Here is a 17,958-nt window from a genome sequence, read left to right on the forward strand (position 1 = left end):
AATATTTGGTTATCTTTGAGCCTTAACATGCTGGTTTTAAATTTAATTTCTTTTGTGTAGATATTGCTTTGTCCTTGTATTTGACTATTTAATAATATTAATGTAATAGTTTACTGGAACGTAAATCTCAGCACTCAGCTCTTGTTTTAATGAGTATTCCTCTTGCTGTTTCAGAAAGCACTGTACCAATCTTGTCACGAAGATGAAAACGATGTACAGACTATCTCCCATAAGTGTCAGGTGGTCAGTCTGGAGCACTATGAACAAATGATAAAAACCAAGAAGTACCAAGACAGCCAGGACCTTTACTATCTGGCAGGAACGTACGACCCTACAATAGGCAGAATCCTTAATGCAGATGGAGTGCCAAGTCTCTGTTAAAAACAAAATATATGAATTAATGTAAAGTCTGGATTTGCACCACACTAACAGGGATTGAGAAACCATTCTGATTTATTAAAAAAAACTAACTAACCCAATGAACTTTTCAAATGATGCAAGATGGACAGGATCTGGAAACTTGTTATCAATACCTTGAGGCTCACATGTAGTCCTGGAATCATTAGCAGTGATCTCTTAAGTGGTTTGCAAAATGGTTTTTTTTGGATACATAACAATTAAGCAGCATGGTTTTTGGATGCAAAAGAACTAAGCCTTTCTGGGGATCAGTAATACTGGATTTACCAAAGTGGAACACTTAGGGCATCAAGTAGGCTGGAATTTCAATGCATGACTTCAAGGCATCACTGGGTCGACCAGGCTGAATTTGCACACGAGAGCCTCAAACAATGGGGAAGCAAGGTTTTAGAGGTGAGCGCTGGGCCTCAAAGAATCAATGAAGCTGGAATGGACGCATGGGAACTGGACCTTGATGAGAGCAGGTTTCAACCATGGGTCAGACAGCATGGAATTTATTTCAGTGTGTGAGTGGACGTGTGCGTGCGTGCGCAAGTGTGTATGTGTGCGGGCGAATGTGTATGTAGATTGGAGAAAGAAGAAAAATGAGCATCATACAAGCCATACACTCCCAGTACCTCTGTCTGCTTTCGACTTTGCAAAGCAGAATCAGGTCGAACATGTTTTTGTTGTTACTTTGTTTCCTGGAGAGTTTTGTAAAAACCCAGGATTTTTTTTTTAATGCAGTGCATTACTCAGCTCAGCTGAGGCTGCTTGTTAGCTGGAACTTCTGAAGAAAACAAAGAAAGGGAAAAAAAAGACTTGACTTTGAAGAAGACTGTTTTCTTACAAAGACAGTTTGTGGCATCATTCTGTCAGACTAATTCTAACCTCTTAACTGAACAGTAGTTGAGCGATTCACTCTGTGGATTAAATGTTCCCTTTTTTAAAAGTGATGGGTGGAGAGAATTATAATCCCTATTGCTGAATATTGTATAGAATTCTGCACACATTTAGGGAATGGTCAGCCATGTTTGTTCCCTCACTGTTGCACAGATGTTAAAGAGACAGTCTCCCTTTTAGTGGCTTATGCGGGCTGTGTATAAAAAGCTTCTAAGACTGATACAAAGAACAATTCCACATGAAATAATGTGGTCAACACTTTGAAGAGAATCTTCTCGTAGCACACCTGTTACTTTCTGTCACCTGTAAACAATGGAAATATTACTATTAGAAGTGGAAGATAAGACTAAAACATACTAGTGGATTACAATAGAACTCTCAAGGCTAAGGCTGAATCTGTTTTGGTGAAATGACTCATAAGGCATTACAATTTTTCATTAACATCTATTTCATCTATCCAGTTTACAAAGATTTTTTGAAACTATAATTGGGAAGAAGTCCCACCTATGAGTCATTGAGAAGTTAAACTATAGAAAGTAAGCCATGTTGATTTTAAAAGTCAAAGTCTTTGGATTGCTGTAGTTGCTATTTTAAACAAGCATTATGGAAAGACAGCCAGAAGATCCTTTAAAACCACAGTGTTCCCTAATATATCACCCGTGGACCTATGGCTAGGGTTGTTCCAGCTTCTCTTTATGTTCTCCTTTACATCAGATGCCTCGGAGGTACCAGTAGACCTCCTTACTCATGGTGGAGATCATTGTCTCCTGAATTAAGATCTGAAGGTGGTTAGATTTCTAAAACATGTCAAAGTCGATCACAAACTCTTTTGACATAAATAAGCGAACTCATGTGGAACAGGGCTTTGGTGAGCTGTAAATCATTGCAATAGTTACAAATGCTAATCAAATATCAAAGTTCCCTATTTATCCATTTATGGTCCAAGTATAATAACTAAGAAACAGAAGGTGTAGTTGAGTGTGTGTAACCTTGGCTATTGTTATGCTACACATTTGTTATTTTTACTTGCTGCTTTATTCCATACCTGCAAGCCCACTACTATCAAAAACAGTGACTTGAGGTTTACCTATTCCAGTTCTACCAAAGTGTGACTTTATGTCGATTCACTTTACGGGACATATAATCACATACATATTATATCAGGGAGCATAAAAGCAGAAAACTCTAAACTGGAAATCTGTACCAGAGGGTAACAGAAAGTTGAAAAACTAAATCTGAAATTTGAAACACGAATGTGCAGCAATATTGTTGTATTCCTAGCTGATGTTATATCCAACAATCCAGATCACAAACTCAAATTTGGCTTAATATGTTTTAATGAAAATCAAACGCACAATTCTGCAGATTCAGGTTTAACAATGAAAGAAATTTATTATACAAAATAAATTAAGATAAAATAGAATACAGTCATAATAATTAGAAACAATACAAGCTTAAAGAGTTTGAAACACAATAACAATACAATTCCATTAATCCTGAAAGCATTCTTTTACAGTACTCATGTGACAAAGAATACCCTTATCTTTCACATTCATAGGGCTTAATTTGATTGTGGCTTCAATTCCCTGTCTTGAACATCTGATTGCCTCTACCTGGATCCCTCATACAACAGAGCATAGATTTACACTAAAGCAAAAGAGAAGGAACCGTTGGTGCTAAAACAGAAACAGAAATTGCTGGAAAAATTTAGTTCTGAAGAAGGGTCATTGGACCCAAAACATTAAGTCTGCTCTCTGTCCACAGATGCTGCCAGACCTGCTGAGTTCTTCCAGAAATTTCCATTTTTGGTTTTGAGCTTAGACTTCCTCAGCTTTAAATAACTTCTTCAATGTTGTAACTAGACATTTCTAATCTGTAGCATTAAAACATTACAATTGGTTACCTCAGTATAAGGAGTTTTGTTTTCATAGAATCATAGGGATTCTATGAACTATGAAGACAAAACTCCTGACACTTAGGTAACCTATTTCCTAACAGTTATAAACTATCTTCTTTCTTTAGCAGCAACTGTCTTACACATCTAGTTCTAGCCAAGACTTCTACAATACTGCCAAACTGAAAGTGAAATGCTTTTTATGGTGGTTTGTGTTTGTCCTCTCAGCTCAAAATATACTTCCATCTGAAAACCGAATGCACTGCACTCTTTTCTTTGTTCACTCATAAACTCTGCCATGGTAAACAAAAGCACATGACTCTCCAGAAAATTGGTCTATAAAAGTGTTTTAAAATACTTTCTAGAATTGGTGTTTTAGAATCACCTATAGGTTAACCCTTAAACCTGTTGAGATAGCCAGACCGAGACACTCATACCACAGACTCAAACTCTAAAATAAATGATACTAAAATAGAGATCAACCACACATTTTGCATCACAAAATGCAGCAGGCTAATTGGAACCTGAAAGAAAAAGAAGCAAATTTTTCAGGGGTCATGGTGTAATTGATCATTAGGATCTGATGAAGTCATCACCCCTTCATAAATTAACATTTTTTTCTTTCAAGTTGAGAGCAACTTGCAGCATTTTCTGTTTGTCAGTCCATTCCTGACCCAATTTTTATTGGACCTCCTCAGACTTTATAAGTACCAACATTTTGACTCTATACTGTGATGATTTCAAAATATTCCCACATCTTTCAGGAAAAAAAAGTCACAAACCCTCAATAATAAATAATACCCTGGTAATCAAGATAACTGTGACTTGTGGCTTCCTATGCTTGTTGTGATGTAATTGGCGATTGTCATATGCAATATGAAAACAGTGCTAACAGAAACGCTGCTTTTGAGTGGAAATGCTTTGCCAATTATAAGCTAAGGAGCTGTCTTAACTAGGTAAATAAGCAGTGATCCAAGAAACCTCACAAAATTCTTATGCCATTATTACTTGGAATGGAAGAAAGGACTTTTGAAAATCTGAGGCTTTTTTATTGGAGTGAAGTGAGCATTATTCTCACTGGCCCTGCAGTTGACTGTTCACTCTTGTGAAATAGAAAAATCGTTCACTCAGTAAATTAATATGTAATGGGTACTAGCTGTACCTACCATTCCAGAATTAATTCAATCATCACCTCATTCCAATAAACAGAACTGCTAATGTAAGCAGCTTCTTTTTAACAGTGAAGATGAGTTCAAGACGGTAGGGGGTAGGGACGGTTATTAACATGCAATAGAAGTGGGATATTCAGTATTTCTACAAGTCCTGATAATCCAGTCTTCTCCTGTCTCTATAGTTCCCAATACCATCCCAAATTCCCTCTCCTTCCACGTACTTCTTCAAACATTGAAGAATGCATGTAAGTGATGTCAACTGACTCACCTCCAAAAGGGGCAAGTTGAACAGTCTGTATTCAGACAGAGTGCCCCTCTGGTCTTTGGCATTTCCCCTGATGGGATTGGAACTTATCAGATGAGGAAGGGTGGAGAATCTATATACTACCACGCCATAGACCAGCAATTCAGAACACATGCACACTACATCACCTGACTGCCTGTCAAAGTGCTTGGATCAGTTTGATAATATATATTGTCAATTTGCCTTGACACAGCCTCAGATACTGGACTGAAGAACTATGGTAGAGATATAAAATGATATTTGCCTTATTAAGGCTGTGGTGATCTTACACACAGTGCCTGCACTGGCATTGATCACATTTTTACCCCAGTAGTTGTTGTTGTTAACATAGCCTTCTGATTGGTTTCAATAAATCTTCATAGGATTGGAAAAACAACTGAAGCGCACCAAATTGGAAATTAGGTTCATTTGTGTTGAAGTAACGCAAAGGGATCAAAAAGATATTTCACTGCTTTAAAATCCAAAGCACTTTGCAGCTGGTATTAAACACCATTGAGACAAACCTTCCACTAGCACGGTCAGAGCAGAACGATAAGTTTGTCTTTAAAATTAAAACAGAATACTAATTAGCACTTCAGCATTACGACCAATCGTAGAAGAAATGGCTCTCTAGGACAATCAGTGTAAGGAAATGGGTTCCCTTTAAAGCCCCTTCACCTGATGTAATTTATATTATAGTGTTAAAACTATGTGTCGCATTTCGTGTGAATTAACTGTTGTACTAATTCTTCTTGAAACTGCATTCAGGAAGTGTAAAGAAAAAGCTAAAGGTGTAAAGTTGGCCAATGTTAGAAAGTGAGTTCTTGTGGTAGGAGTTTGGAAAGTCCTACAATTCATCTTGTTAAACTGCAAGGGAGTGCTTGATTGATCTTTAATTAGCTGCAAGCAGGCAATCCTATGCCATTAAGATCAAGTAGGCATGGACTACTACTAAAAGAAACAATTTTGATACTGCACTGTCATCAACATCCATTGTAAAACTGGAAATAATTGTGTGAAACTTAGACTGCAAAGATCAGCACTGTCGTGATATCATACTGCCACAAATCCAATGCCTGGACTGCAACAATATTGTCAGCCTGTCATTAGGAACAAGAAATCTCCCATGCGGACATTTGTGTATATTTTGCAATATAGCATAATACCTTTCAAGAGAGGTCCTATAACATTTTGTTGATACTGGTTTAACCTTAGAAAGGTGCTAGCTATAGCCTTCATTTGGGCTGTTCGTTCTGACCACAATAAAAAACCTGCAGTATGTTAATAAAAGAGGAAATGACATCCTGTTTGAGATGTAGAGGTGGAACATTGGTTGGAAATGCTTAGCATATACTGTTTAATATTGTGATGTTTTCTCCCCCCTGTCATTTCCCACATGTGCTCTCACGGTGAGGTATGGCATTAGAATGTTTAAAAGGAACAGTTTGACTTGACTCTTGCTGTAGACTGGCACTACATTCGAGCTTGTTGGTAACCCTGCATAGTTACCACAAAAGGGACACTGTCTCAAGAAAAAAAAAATCACAACCACGGTTTACAAAAGGTGTTTAATAGTTTGAATTCATGTTGTTTGTTATTGCTTGGCATAGATCAATGTAGTATTTTGTTTTGAAACACTAATATGTTGTAAAAAAAAAGTTTTTTATAGACAGCATATATTACTGTTGCATCTCAGTTCTTGGGGTTTTTTTTTCTTAAACATTTTGGTATGGGCATCATGCAGAGTCAGATGTATGCCTCAACCTTTCAAATAGTACCATGCTACAGAAACTCAACCTAGCTTAGGCATGATCTTCCTTTTGTTTTGTGTAACATGGCTGCCCTCCAGAAGAATTATTTGAGTTTGCCTTTTTATATTATCAAAAATATATTTAAGATAAATTGCAGGATGCTTTTTTTTTTGTAAGACTAATCTTTGGCATTTGAACTTTCACTTAGTGACCTTCCTGCATATAGACTGGTGCAGTGTGACATCACAATCGCATATCCTGTATTTTCAATAGGTCAACCTCATCAATCAACTGGGTGGTTTAGTGAAACATGGTGATCTGAAACTCCATAGCAACAGCTGAAAGATAAAGAGAACCAGATTCCCATGACGCTTCGGGCTCCTTTACATATACTGAATGAAGAACTTTTTTATACAAGAACGAATAACAGGAAGGTTTTTCTTTCAAGAAAAGCTGTATATTTTTCCTCAGCAAAATTATCATTGACCTGCTGTCTGAAAAGGTCAAAGGTCAGCTCAAGGGGGAACAAGGCAATTTTGTGAGAAATTTCAGATTTGTAAGTTAGATGTTCGTGCATTTTTGAAATGATGGTTGGGGCCTACAGGTGACTGGAGGAGAGATATACAAGGTCAGTTTCAAAAGTGTTCATTGCATAACGCTTAAAGTCACAACTTTTGAAACAATGTAATATATATCTATATATATGTATAAACAAGGTGGATTTTAATTTCCACTGTCATGTGAGCAGGTCTATATTGACTATCACTTGTGTGCAAGAATCTTTTACCTCTGCGTCACAGAATTTTCTGTTCCATTGTGTACTTCAAATGAGAAACTGAAGCAGTGCTAAACGGGACCTAACCTAGGGGACCCAATTCTATGTGAAAGGGATTGATTTGATTTGGGAAGGCCTAGTATTTAAGGTTAAAGAAGTGCAGAGTAGAGAAGAAAGGGAACATAACCTCCCATCCCCTGCATCGCCACCACCACCATATACACACACACAGTCTCCCTCACACACAGAGACACACACATAGTCTTTCTCTCTCTCACACAAAAACACAGACACACAAACACATACAAAAGGAGGTTCAGCTGTACTCCATCTGGTACGTTATGTGATGTCACCATTGGACCAATCTGCTAGGCGTTGTATTACCTATTTGTTCAGTCCAGTGACACAAGTGCAATACTTCCTCACTGATGGCTGAGGTTTCACTTTTTTTTTGCTTGTAAAGTGAGCTTCTGGGGACTGGAATTGTGATGCATCATGAGAAATAAATGGGCAAGTGAGACGCAGGCCCGTCTGAGACTTGCTGAATAGTGTTTTAATCCTACAAGTGGTTAGGAGAAGTTTTAAAAAAATTATACAATAAAAACTACAATATTACAGAGTTATTTACTAGATATTAAAATATTTTGAAACTGAAAACCCAGGAGAGCTTTTTTTTTAAGCTTGTTGATTTTTGTTTTTATTTTGTTTTCAGTTTTTGTTGAAATGGAAGGAACTGTTATTCTAAAAAAAAGTGTTTAAATGTAGTAAAAACCCTATTGTAAATGTGTAAAGTATGACTATGGTCTCAGTTTTTGTGTAAACACTAAAAAAAAAGTTTTATGGACACGATCTCTATGTAAAAGCATTTTAGTATTAAGATTTTTATAGATAACTTGGCTTCTGAATAAATATTTTAAAAAAAAAGGTCTGGCAAGTATGTGATTGTTTCAAGGTATTGCAGTAAATATTGTCTGCCCACGATTTGGAGGATACACCATTGTGCTAATGTGGAAACGTTTTCCTGGATTGTTTAGGCCTCATAAAATTCATCTCACTATGCAAGTTTGAGATTGCCTATTGTGCAGCGTTGGACACTGGACATACATACATACTTAACACCCATTTTTTTCTCAAGACTGTGCACTTAAAATGTTATTTGTTAAAGCAGACAAGAGTACTTAGTTCCTGAATATTGTGCTTAAAATATTAAACTGTGTAATGTGTTGTTTGTATATACGTGGTGTCTACCAGGAGGCAGAAAACCTTCCCTGTATAATTCACCTGCTCTATTTGAGAAAGGAAACACCAGTGTGTGGATACTACAGATAGGTCTGATTGAAAACAGATGATAGTTTTCAGTCTTGAAAATATACTTGCCCCCATTCCCCCCACCCACAATTTTCTGTCCCAACATCATTGCATGCTTGCTCTTGTGATTCATGGATTGGGGCGGCATGGTGGCTCAGTGGTTAGCACTGCAGCCTCTCAGCACTAGGGACCCGGGTTCAATTCCAGCCTGTCTGTGTGGAGTTTGCACATTCTCCCTGTGTCTGCGTGGGTTTCCTCTGGGTGCTCCAGTTTCCTCCCACAGTCCCAAAGATGTGCAGGTTAGGTGAATTGGCCATGCTAAATTGCCTATAGTGTAAGGTGCATTAGTCAGAGGCAAATGGGTTTGGGTGGGTTACTCTTCGGAGGGTCGGTGTGGACTTGTTGGGCCGAACAGCCTGTTTCCACACTGTAGGGAATCTAATCATTATTCAATCTGTTGACTAGAAGGTTAGTATCCATGTGCTGGTCATGCCATTGAGTGAGAATGGCTTGATTTACCACTGAGGGCAATGTAACCAATCTACCAGTCATGCTCTCACTTGATACCCATGCCTGTGCCCTTCCTGTCAAGTAGTTAATTCATGGGCGGCACGGTGGCACAGTGGTTAGCACTGCTGCCTCACAGCGCCTGAGACCCGGGTTCAATTCCCGCCTCAGACTGTGTGGAGTTTACACATTCTCCCCGTGTCTGCGTGGGTTTCCTCGGGTGCTCCAGTTTCCTCCCACAGTCCAAAGATGTGCAGGTCAGGTGAATTGACCATGTTACATTGTCCATAGTGTTAGGTAATGGGTAAATGTAGGGGTATGGGTTGGTTGCGCTTCGGCGGGTCGGTGTGGACTTGTTGGGCCGAAGGGCCTGTTTCCACACTGTAATGTAATGTAATGTAATGTAATCTAGTGTTCAGGAGCACAAAGTTTCAAAAGAGTTAATAACTTTTCCCTCCACAAAATTAGTATTGACATGAATTCGACTGGGACAACACTACTATCATAGGGCAAGCCAGACAGAGAACAGCCAGGGAATTCCTAGAGGCATGGCATTCATCCACAAACTCCATCAACAAACACATTGACCTGGACCCAATATACCAACCACAACAGCGGACAGCTGAAACTGACAACCGGAAGCGGCAGGGACAGACCACTATAAACACCGGAGGAAACATCAAAGAAGCGCTTCACAGGAGGCTGCCAAGCACTGATGATGTCGCCTAGCCAGGGGACGAAACGTTTGCAACAAAAACTTCCAGCTCGACGAACAGAACCACAGCAACGAGCACCTGAGCTACAAATCTTCGCACAAACATTGACATGTTGACTGAGGTCATAAGTTAGCCGAAGGGAATAAGGTTAGGAACTACTGGCTGGCAACTGAGACGCTCATTCATCCTTTAAAACAGTAGTTTGGTGGGTACATTACAGCTGAGTGGCATAAATATCATAGAGCACTTCCATCGTCACCCACTAACCTCAGTTAATTCAGCAAATACTGACAATTGGACATGGACATTGTTTGCATGAGTTCAGGAGTAACTCGGTTAATCTATTATATTAATAAGAGTTTTGTTATCATTCCATCAGATAAACATGATCACCATAGAAACCAAAAAAAGGAGCAGGAGTAGGCCTGTTCCTCCATGCAATACAATCATGGCTGATCATCCACCTCAATCCCTATCCTCGCTTTTTTCCCATATCTTTTGATTCTTTTAACCCTAAAGCTATATTCAACTCAAAATTGAGAACACTCAATGTTTTGGCCTCAACCACTTTATGTGCTAGAGAATTCCACAGGGTCGCCACTCTCTGGCTGAAGAGATTTCTCCTCAGTCCTAAATGACCTGTCCCACTTGTTTAAAATGAGACCCCTGGTTATGGACTCTCAGGTCATCAGTAACATCTTTCCTGTGTTTATTCTGTGGTTTGTTATGTAATTGCTTTTCCTTTTGACTGATGAACCAACCAAAAATAAATCGAGTAAAATATAATTTAGAGTAATGTAAGGCCACACATTGAAAACAACAAATTTTAAGCTTCAATCATTAATAAAGCTTTATTTTTGATATGCCTTTTGCAATGAACAATACTGATAACTGGTAGCATAATTAAAGGCAGAATTAATTATGTAATGTCCATTCTTTCAGTAACAGCTATCAAATAGCATTTACATTGGCTTCAACATGATTAATCATTGCACCAATGTGTTTCTTAATGATCAGAATGTTGTTTGCATCTCAAATGGCATCTTCTATTGTCTTCTGTAAAATACCTGCTAACTCAAAACTTAAACAGCCATTATTCAGACCCTTCCATCCAGATTGTTTTGACACTGCCTGTTGGCAAAGGGAGCAAACACTTGTTTTAAAATTTTTTTTAATGTTGCATTTTTTTTAAAAAAATAACTTTTTATTCAACTTTTTTGATAAAGATGCTGGTCATTCCTTCAGTATCTTTGTAGGCACAAGCTATCCTCTCCTGCTTCATTCCATTAGCCCTAACAGTATGACAGATAACATTTGTCTATGGAAACCAAGCTATGTGCTATTCTCCTCAGACAGCCAAATATACATTTTACAGTATGGAATATTGGAAAACAAGTGGAAATTATGTCTGTGTTTATTTCCTCTCTTGCTCAGCCAAGTTGTGGGAGCTGCTGGTGCAGTGGTACTGTCATTGAGCCTCTGATCTAGGCTACTGTTTTGTGTTAGAATCCCACAATGTCACATAATGAATTTTGAATCCAATTAATAAATCGGGGTTTAAAAGGTATTCTAACTATGGAACAATTGCTGTCATTCAAACAAAATCTAGCTCAATGCACCAAATGCTGTCACAGCCCTGTTCACTCTGCAAAGTTTTGGATACTAACATCTGGTGACTTGTTCCAGTTTCAGAGAGTTGTCCACAGACTAGTCAAGAAGCAGTCTGACCTTGTCTGTGTGGATGATCCTGTGAGCATGACCATGTTCCAGATGCTGCCATCACCAGCTCTGGGTATGTCCTCCCACTGATGGTACAGATACACAGTGGTGGTGGCACTTTCAGGGTGTCTGCGGATACCCCATTCAGAAGACAAATTACTTCTCTATTATTGTACGTCACGAGGAGCATTGAAGGTGACAAAGGCTCAATGTACTCTGTGTGAGGGACTCCAAAGTCCATTACCAAGAGTAACTTGGTGGTGCCATTACAGACTGATTTGGCTGATGCCAAGGGAAGAGCTGCTGAATGTGTTCGGTAGCAGATGGTTAGGCAACCAACAAAGGCTTTACCTGATCCTCAACAATCTAACTATACCAATTGCAATCTCTCCATGACAGTATCAGTAGGAGTGACCATCACACAGTCCTTGTGTGGAGGCAAGTTGTAACTTCACATTGTTGATAACCTCCACTGTAGCAGGCGGCACGGTGGCACAGTGGTTAGCACTGCTACCTCATAGCACCAGAGACCTGGGTTCAATTCCCACCTCAGGCGACTGACTGTGTGGAGTTTGCACATTCTCCCCGTGTTTGCGTGGGTTTCCTCCCACAGTCCAAAAATGTACAGGTTAGGTGAATTGGCCATGCTAAATTGCCCATAGTGTTGGGTGAATGTAGGTGAATGGGTCTGGGTGGGTTGTGCTTCGGTGGGTCAGTATGGACTTGTTGGGCCAAAGGGTCTGTTTCCACACTGTAAGTAATTTAATTTAATCTGTAAGTATTGTGTGATATTACCACAGTACTAAATGGGATAGATTTTGAGCAGACCAGCAACTCAATATTGGGCATCCATGAGGCACTGTGTTCCATCTGTAGCAGCAGAATTGTAATCAACTCCAAACTGTAATCTCATGGCCCAGCAAATCCCCCACTTTATCAATATGAGCATACCAGGGGATCAACCTAGTTCATCAAAGAGTCCAGGAAGGCGTACCATTTACAGCAGATGTACTAAAAAGCAAGTGTCAACCTAGTAAAGCTACAACACAGGGCTACTTACATGGGAAACAGTGTCAGCAACATGCAATAAACAGAACTTAGTGATCCCAAAAGCAACAGACTAAATAGAAGGTCTCCAGTCCTGTCACCTTCAGTTGTAAATAATTGTGGACAATTAATAAACTCACCAAGGAGGAGGCACTACAAACATCCTAACCCTCAATGTTGGGGCAGCACAGTATGTCAAGACAAAGGTCAAGCCTTGGAATTTACATGCATCTTCAACACTGAGTGAGTAATCCATTTTGGCCTCTTCCGAGGTCCCAGTATCATAGATGTCAGCCTTCAGTCAATCTGAATCACTCTACGTGATATCAAGAAACAGCTGAAGGCACTAAATACTGCAAAGGCTGTGGGTCATGACAACATTCCAGCAATAGTACAAGTGCAGGCTAAAGACTGGGAATACTCTGGTGAATAATTCACTAACGATAACCACATCCTGTGGATGAAGAAAATTAGAATCCTCAGTCGCTTCGGCTTGAGAAGTCAGGGTTCTCAACAGCAAAAGTAAGATTCAATTTTGCCCTCGAGTAAGTTTGAAGCAGTGATGTTCCAAACCTCTTCTCAAGGTTTTTTTTTGCCAGATTATTCACAACATGAAGACTCCTGCTCAAGCTTCCCCTCTGTAGTCCATGTGTTGCCAACCTCAGATGAAGGGATTGTGCCTACATAGAGTGAATATGTGCATCTTCAGGAGTGTCAGCCTCTTTTTCCTCAAGTGACACAAAGACCCAGATCATCACCAGCTTCTTCCCATCAAACATGGCACTTTCTACTTTCAGAGAGCAGAGTGTGTTCCATCCATACATTTGAAGGAGCTAGCTGGCCATTTCAGTCATCAACTGCCTCCACTGAAATGGAACAAACAAAAGCAGAAATTCCTGGGAAAACTTAGCAGATCTTGGAGAGTGGAAAGAAAACAGAGTTCACGTTTCGAGTCCAGTGACCCTTCTTCTCAAAATGTTAACTCTGCTTTTTATCCTAAAATGCTGCCAGAGACCTGTTGAGTTTCTCCAGCAATTTCTGTTTCTGTTGATTGCAGATCTCCAGCATCCCCAGTTCTTTGCTTTATTCCACTGAAGTGGGATTTCGGTAACTTCAGAGTCTTACAGCCCAATTGTGCAAATGAGACTTTGTAAAAACATGACTGAACTGTGTAGGTTATTTCAATAGCCAAGGTATATCTTTGGAAAGGTACGTTACCCCATGGATCTTTGCAGGAGGAAAGGTACCCTTTGGAATCAGGTGTCTTTTAGAATTATTAAAAGTAGGCAAAAATGTGTATATCATGCATAATTGGAATTACAATGCAGTATTAACTTACGTACATGAGATGTAGGGTTGAATCTTACAATATTTTGGCTAAGTGTTAATTTCACTGAGTTTCGTGGAAGGTATCCTCCCAAACCTGGCTCATAAACCTCCTACCATGCCCCTATGATTCTCCTTTTATCTGATGCCAGCCTAATCTTTTCACCATATATCGTGGAGTGACTGGTATCCCTGGCACAACTCCCTTCTTTAAACCATGGCCAACAATCTGGGCAAGGATTGGCAGTCCAGAATTGCCCTTCACCAGCAATGTGGTGATACAGCAGTCTTAAACACACACTGCTATGTCTGCTCATGACTGGTGTGCCAGAAAGTTCATCACACATATAATTCCACTTTCTTGCCCAAGTCTCTGTCTAATCACCAAGCCACGCAGCTAAGCTGTCCTTAGCTACAGGTCATTTCATGCTTTGTCTGGGTGATTGTATCTGTCCCCAGTGCCCACTGTAGACCAGTATATTATCGTTGTCCAGTGAGGGGTGGTGGATTTAAAGATATGGGAATATTTGGACAATTTCAATGATGAGCTTTTATTAATAATTGCCAAATGTGAACACACAAAAAAAGAATAGAGGCTTCAGTTTACCACCACGATGCAAACAAACTACTGGCATGATGACTAATGACTGTCTTATATCCACAATTGTCTAACATTCACTCAGTGTATTCATTGGAAGACTATTCTCATTTCTCCACTTTCTCAGCATCCAGCACATTGCCTCACTGCCTGCTCTAATTGTGCTGAGCATGGCACTCCAGGATGATGTAGTACACTCTGTCTGGACTATACTGGAGGGCATCCCAGAAAACTCCAAGTAGTGGAATCATATCTTCAACAGCCTCACTGTCTGCTCCATTATGGTGCTGGATGAAGCAAGGGCGGTATTATATCTGCTCCACATCAGTCAGGGGGCTACACAATGGTGACAATATCCATGGTTGCACTAGGTGGCCCATGTCCCCAATAACCTGCCTTGTAAAGCACCTGAACCCTCAAACTCACCAGGTACATGAGAGTGCTGCAGGATGTAGGAGCTGTGACAGCTGCCAGGGTGCTGGGCTCACATCTCTGGAAAGTGGTCACGGTGATCCCAGCTCACCTGGACATTGAGTGAATGGAACCCCTCCCAATCGATGAATTCCACAGTGTAGTGATATGGCCCACTCAGTGCAGTGCATGTACTGTCAATGGCACCCTGCTCCTGGGGGAGCCCAGTTACATTCCCAAATCTTACTGCCTGGCTGCAGCACTGACCTCATCATCAGGAAATGGGAATGAGCCGCTGGGGTCTCATACAGATGGCAACAGTGACTCTCCTGATGGATTCGTGAGAGCACGACTGAGAGATTCCATGCAGGTCACCTGTTGCTCCCTGGAAGAAGACAAACATATTGAAGTTGACATAGGTGTTAGCCTGACAGCTCCCAGGAGAGCACCCACCACCAACCCCCACTCCCCCCGCCCCACCATGGTACTAATGTTGTTGAAGCCATCCAGGATAATGCCTTATGCACCTTTCCAAATTCCACAGGACCATTATGTTAAAATCTGGTATGGTGAATTCGCTCATTTAGTAAACTCATGCAACTTTTGCTTTCCACACACACTCCTTCCTTTACCCCTAACATCTACTTCTGCCTTTATAGAATTACCAAATAAAACTAGGCCATTGGCCTGTCAAGTTGGTGGCAGCTCCCTGTGGGAGCAAAGTGGCTTGTCCCTCTCCCTTGCCCTTTCCACATAGCATTAATTATATATGTTTTCACTTCAGGTCCATTCCAATCCAATCAATTCCCATGATTGCCTGCGTGGTCAGCCAGCACTGCCTCAGGATAAAGGCCCAGAGGAAAGTCCAAGCTCTGTGCAAGGCTAGAGATCATTAGATCCAATGACACTGGTCACTTCAGATGCAGCTCTGTGCAAGCCTGCCATTTATCAAAGAAAATTACTTTTTCACAGAAAGTGCTTCAGAATCCAATGAAGGGAGAGAGAGAAGTTATTTTGTCAGGAGAAAATTGCCAGTTTTGTTTGAAATAGATTGAGGAGAAAGTGAGGTCTGCAGATGCTGGAGATCAAAGTTGAAACTTTATTGCTGGAACAGCACAGCAGGTCAGGCAGCATCCAGGGAACAGGAGATTCGACGTTTCGGGCACAGGCCCTTCCTGAGGAAGGGCCTGTGCCCGAAACATCGAATCTCCTGTTCCCTGGATGCTGCCTGACCTGCTGTGCTGTTCCAGCAATAAAGTTTCAACTTTGAAATAGATTGACCATTGTACAGTGGTATGTCGCTGCTGGCTGGCTAATTGGAGGCCCTTTCAGTAGAGAACGAGAAATGACTGTCATGAATGTCAGGACATTTTGTTAAAACATGTCCTTTGATATATGCAAGCAAGAGTAAAGAAGGTATATTTCATTTGGAGCACATTGAGACCACAAAATATCTTATAAGTAGACTTGTGGTGTAATTCAAGATTAGAGTAGTGCTGGAAAAGCACATCAGGTCAGGCAGCATCTGAGGAGCAGGAAAGTCGGCGTTTCAGGCAAAAGCCTTTCATCAGGAATCGTGGTATAATTATCTGTACAGCAAAACTACTTCTTTTCCAGAATTTTAAAGAATATGGTGAATTTGATCTGGGTCAATGTATTCTGCTGTACTGATTCCTAAGGGTTCTTTTTAGCTCTTTGCAAAGCAATAAACTGGAAACGTTACTTCGTACCATAAAGTCGAAAGTGTCATCTATAACATTGTTAATAACTGGGAGTTGAATTACTGTGCGCCTCATTTTCAGATGACCAGATTATGGGCAATATTGTGTCCCTTGATCTCTGCTGGAAACCCTTTAGTTCCCCGTGTATCGAAATAATTTAAACCCAGTTCCATTGCCTGGGCAGTTATCTAATGGAGCAAGTTCCTCACCCAGTGGAGAACTTGGCAGAGTTTTTGCAAGCCATTGCTTGCCAATGGCATAAAAAGAATGGAGTTCTGCAACAGAGGAGTGATCTGCTTTGTGAGATTATGGCACCAGATAGTCACTGTGACAATTATTCCAATTACTAAGAATGTTAACTGAGTGCAGCAAGAGATCAAAGAGTAGAAATCAGTTTGTGTGTAATCGAAACACTCAAAATTATGAGCTTGTGGCCATGTCACGTCCCTTCAAAATTCCCAATAGCCAAGAGCCCTAGAGGTATTTAAAAGTGGGAATGGAAGAGAGGGAGACATCTGAGCATGAAATTCTTAGCAAGGCTGCACCTTTTAGGCTCCAAGACACCAGAAGATGACTATCCTTCTAAGCCAATAGAGCCATCCACAGAGCAGGCTCCCTCCACCGCACCTGCAGAAGTCAGGACAGCACTTTGATGTAATGGAATCCAGAGGAAGAAGTCATTCTGAAAGCACATTGGTGGCACGAATGAAATATCATTGTAAATAGCCTTTAAGGTTTGTAAATGTATGCTTGTATGCATTGTTAAAATGTCTGCTCACGTGTAGTTTTCACTCTCAGACCTGGTGATGTAATACCCATTGAGAGGTGAGCAGCCTCCATAGATGAATGAAGTTGCAATGGTCAAGGATTGCTCATCTCTCACAAGCAACTGATTCCTTGATGGCAGCTAATTTCAGATGTTAGAAATCCTTGAGGCAAGATGGTGGAGACTGTAGTCAAGGTGTTGCATTTTAATGTGAACAACTGAGGGCAAACTCAATGTGCAGGAATGTGCTAGCGCCTGCATTACATACACCAGTCCACACTTACATTTATCCTAGGTTAAAAATCGCACAACACCAGGTTATAGTCCAACAGGTTTAATTGGAAGCACACTAGCTTTCAGAGCGACACTCCTTCATCAGGTGATAGTGGAGGGCTCAATCGTAACACAGAATTTATAGCAAAACTTTGCAGTGTGATGTAACTGAAATTATACATTGAAAAATTGATTGTTAAGCCTTTCATCTGTTAGAATACAATGATAGTTTCACTTCTTTCATGTGTAAATCACAAAACCTTTTTTTTAAAGTTGCATTCTCGGGTTAGCTGTTAACAATGGTGATAGCTAGACAATATGTTGAAGGTGTTAGCCCCCTGTGTTCTCTGTCTATGACCTGATGTTTAGATTGATTCTAATCTAAAAAGTGA

General features: G+C 40.3%; 1 protein-coding gene across 6 annotated transcripts in view; it reads left to right on the top strand.

Moving 5' to 3' along the window:
• Positions 1–8,229, top strand: part of bahcc1b (BAH domain and coiled-coil containing 1b) — a 248,555-nt gene extending 240,326 nt beyond the window's left edge. For 5 of the 6 annotated variants that reach the window (XM_043714770.1, XM_043714769.1, XM_043714772.1 and 2 more), the window contains exon 29: positions 175–8,228. In XM_043714770.1, the coding sequence (XP_043570705.1) occupies positions 175–381 (207 nt within the window). In that variant the 3' untranslated portion in view covers positions 382–8,228. Of the gene's footprint in view, positions 1–174 lie in introns of all 6 variants that reach the window. The other variant, XM_043714775.1, reaches the window with a different exon arrangement.
• Positions 8,230–17,958: the final 9,729 nt, after the last annotated feature.

Source organism: Chiloscyllium plagiosum, chromosome 24 (genome assembly GCF_004010195.1).
Source record: "Chiloscyllium plagiosum isolate BGI_BamShark_2017 chromosome 24, ASM401019v2, whole genome shotgun sequence".
Classification (NCBI taxonomy): domain Eukaryota; kingdom Metazoa; phylum Chordata; class Chondrichthyes; order Orectolobiformes; family Hemiscylliidae; genus Chiloscyllium; species Chiloscyllium plagiosum.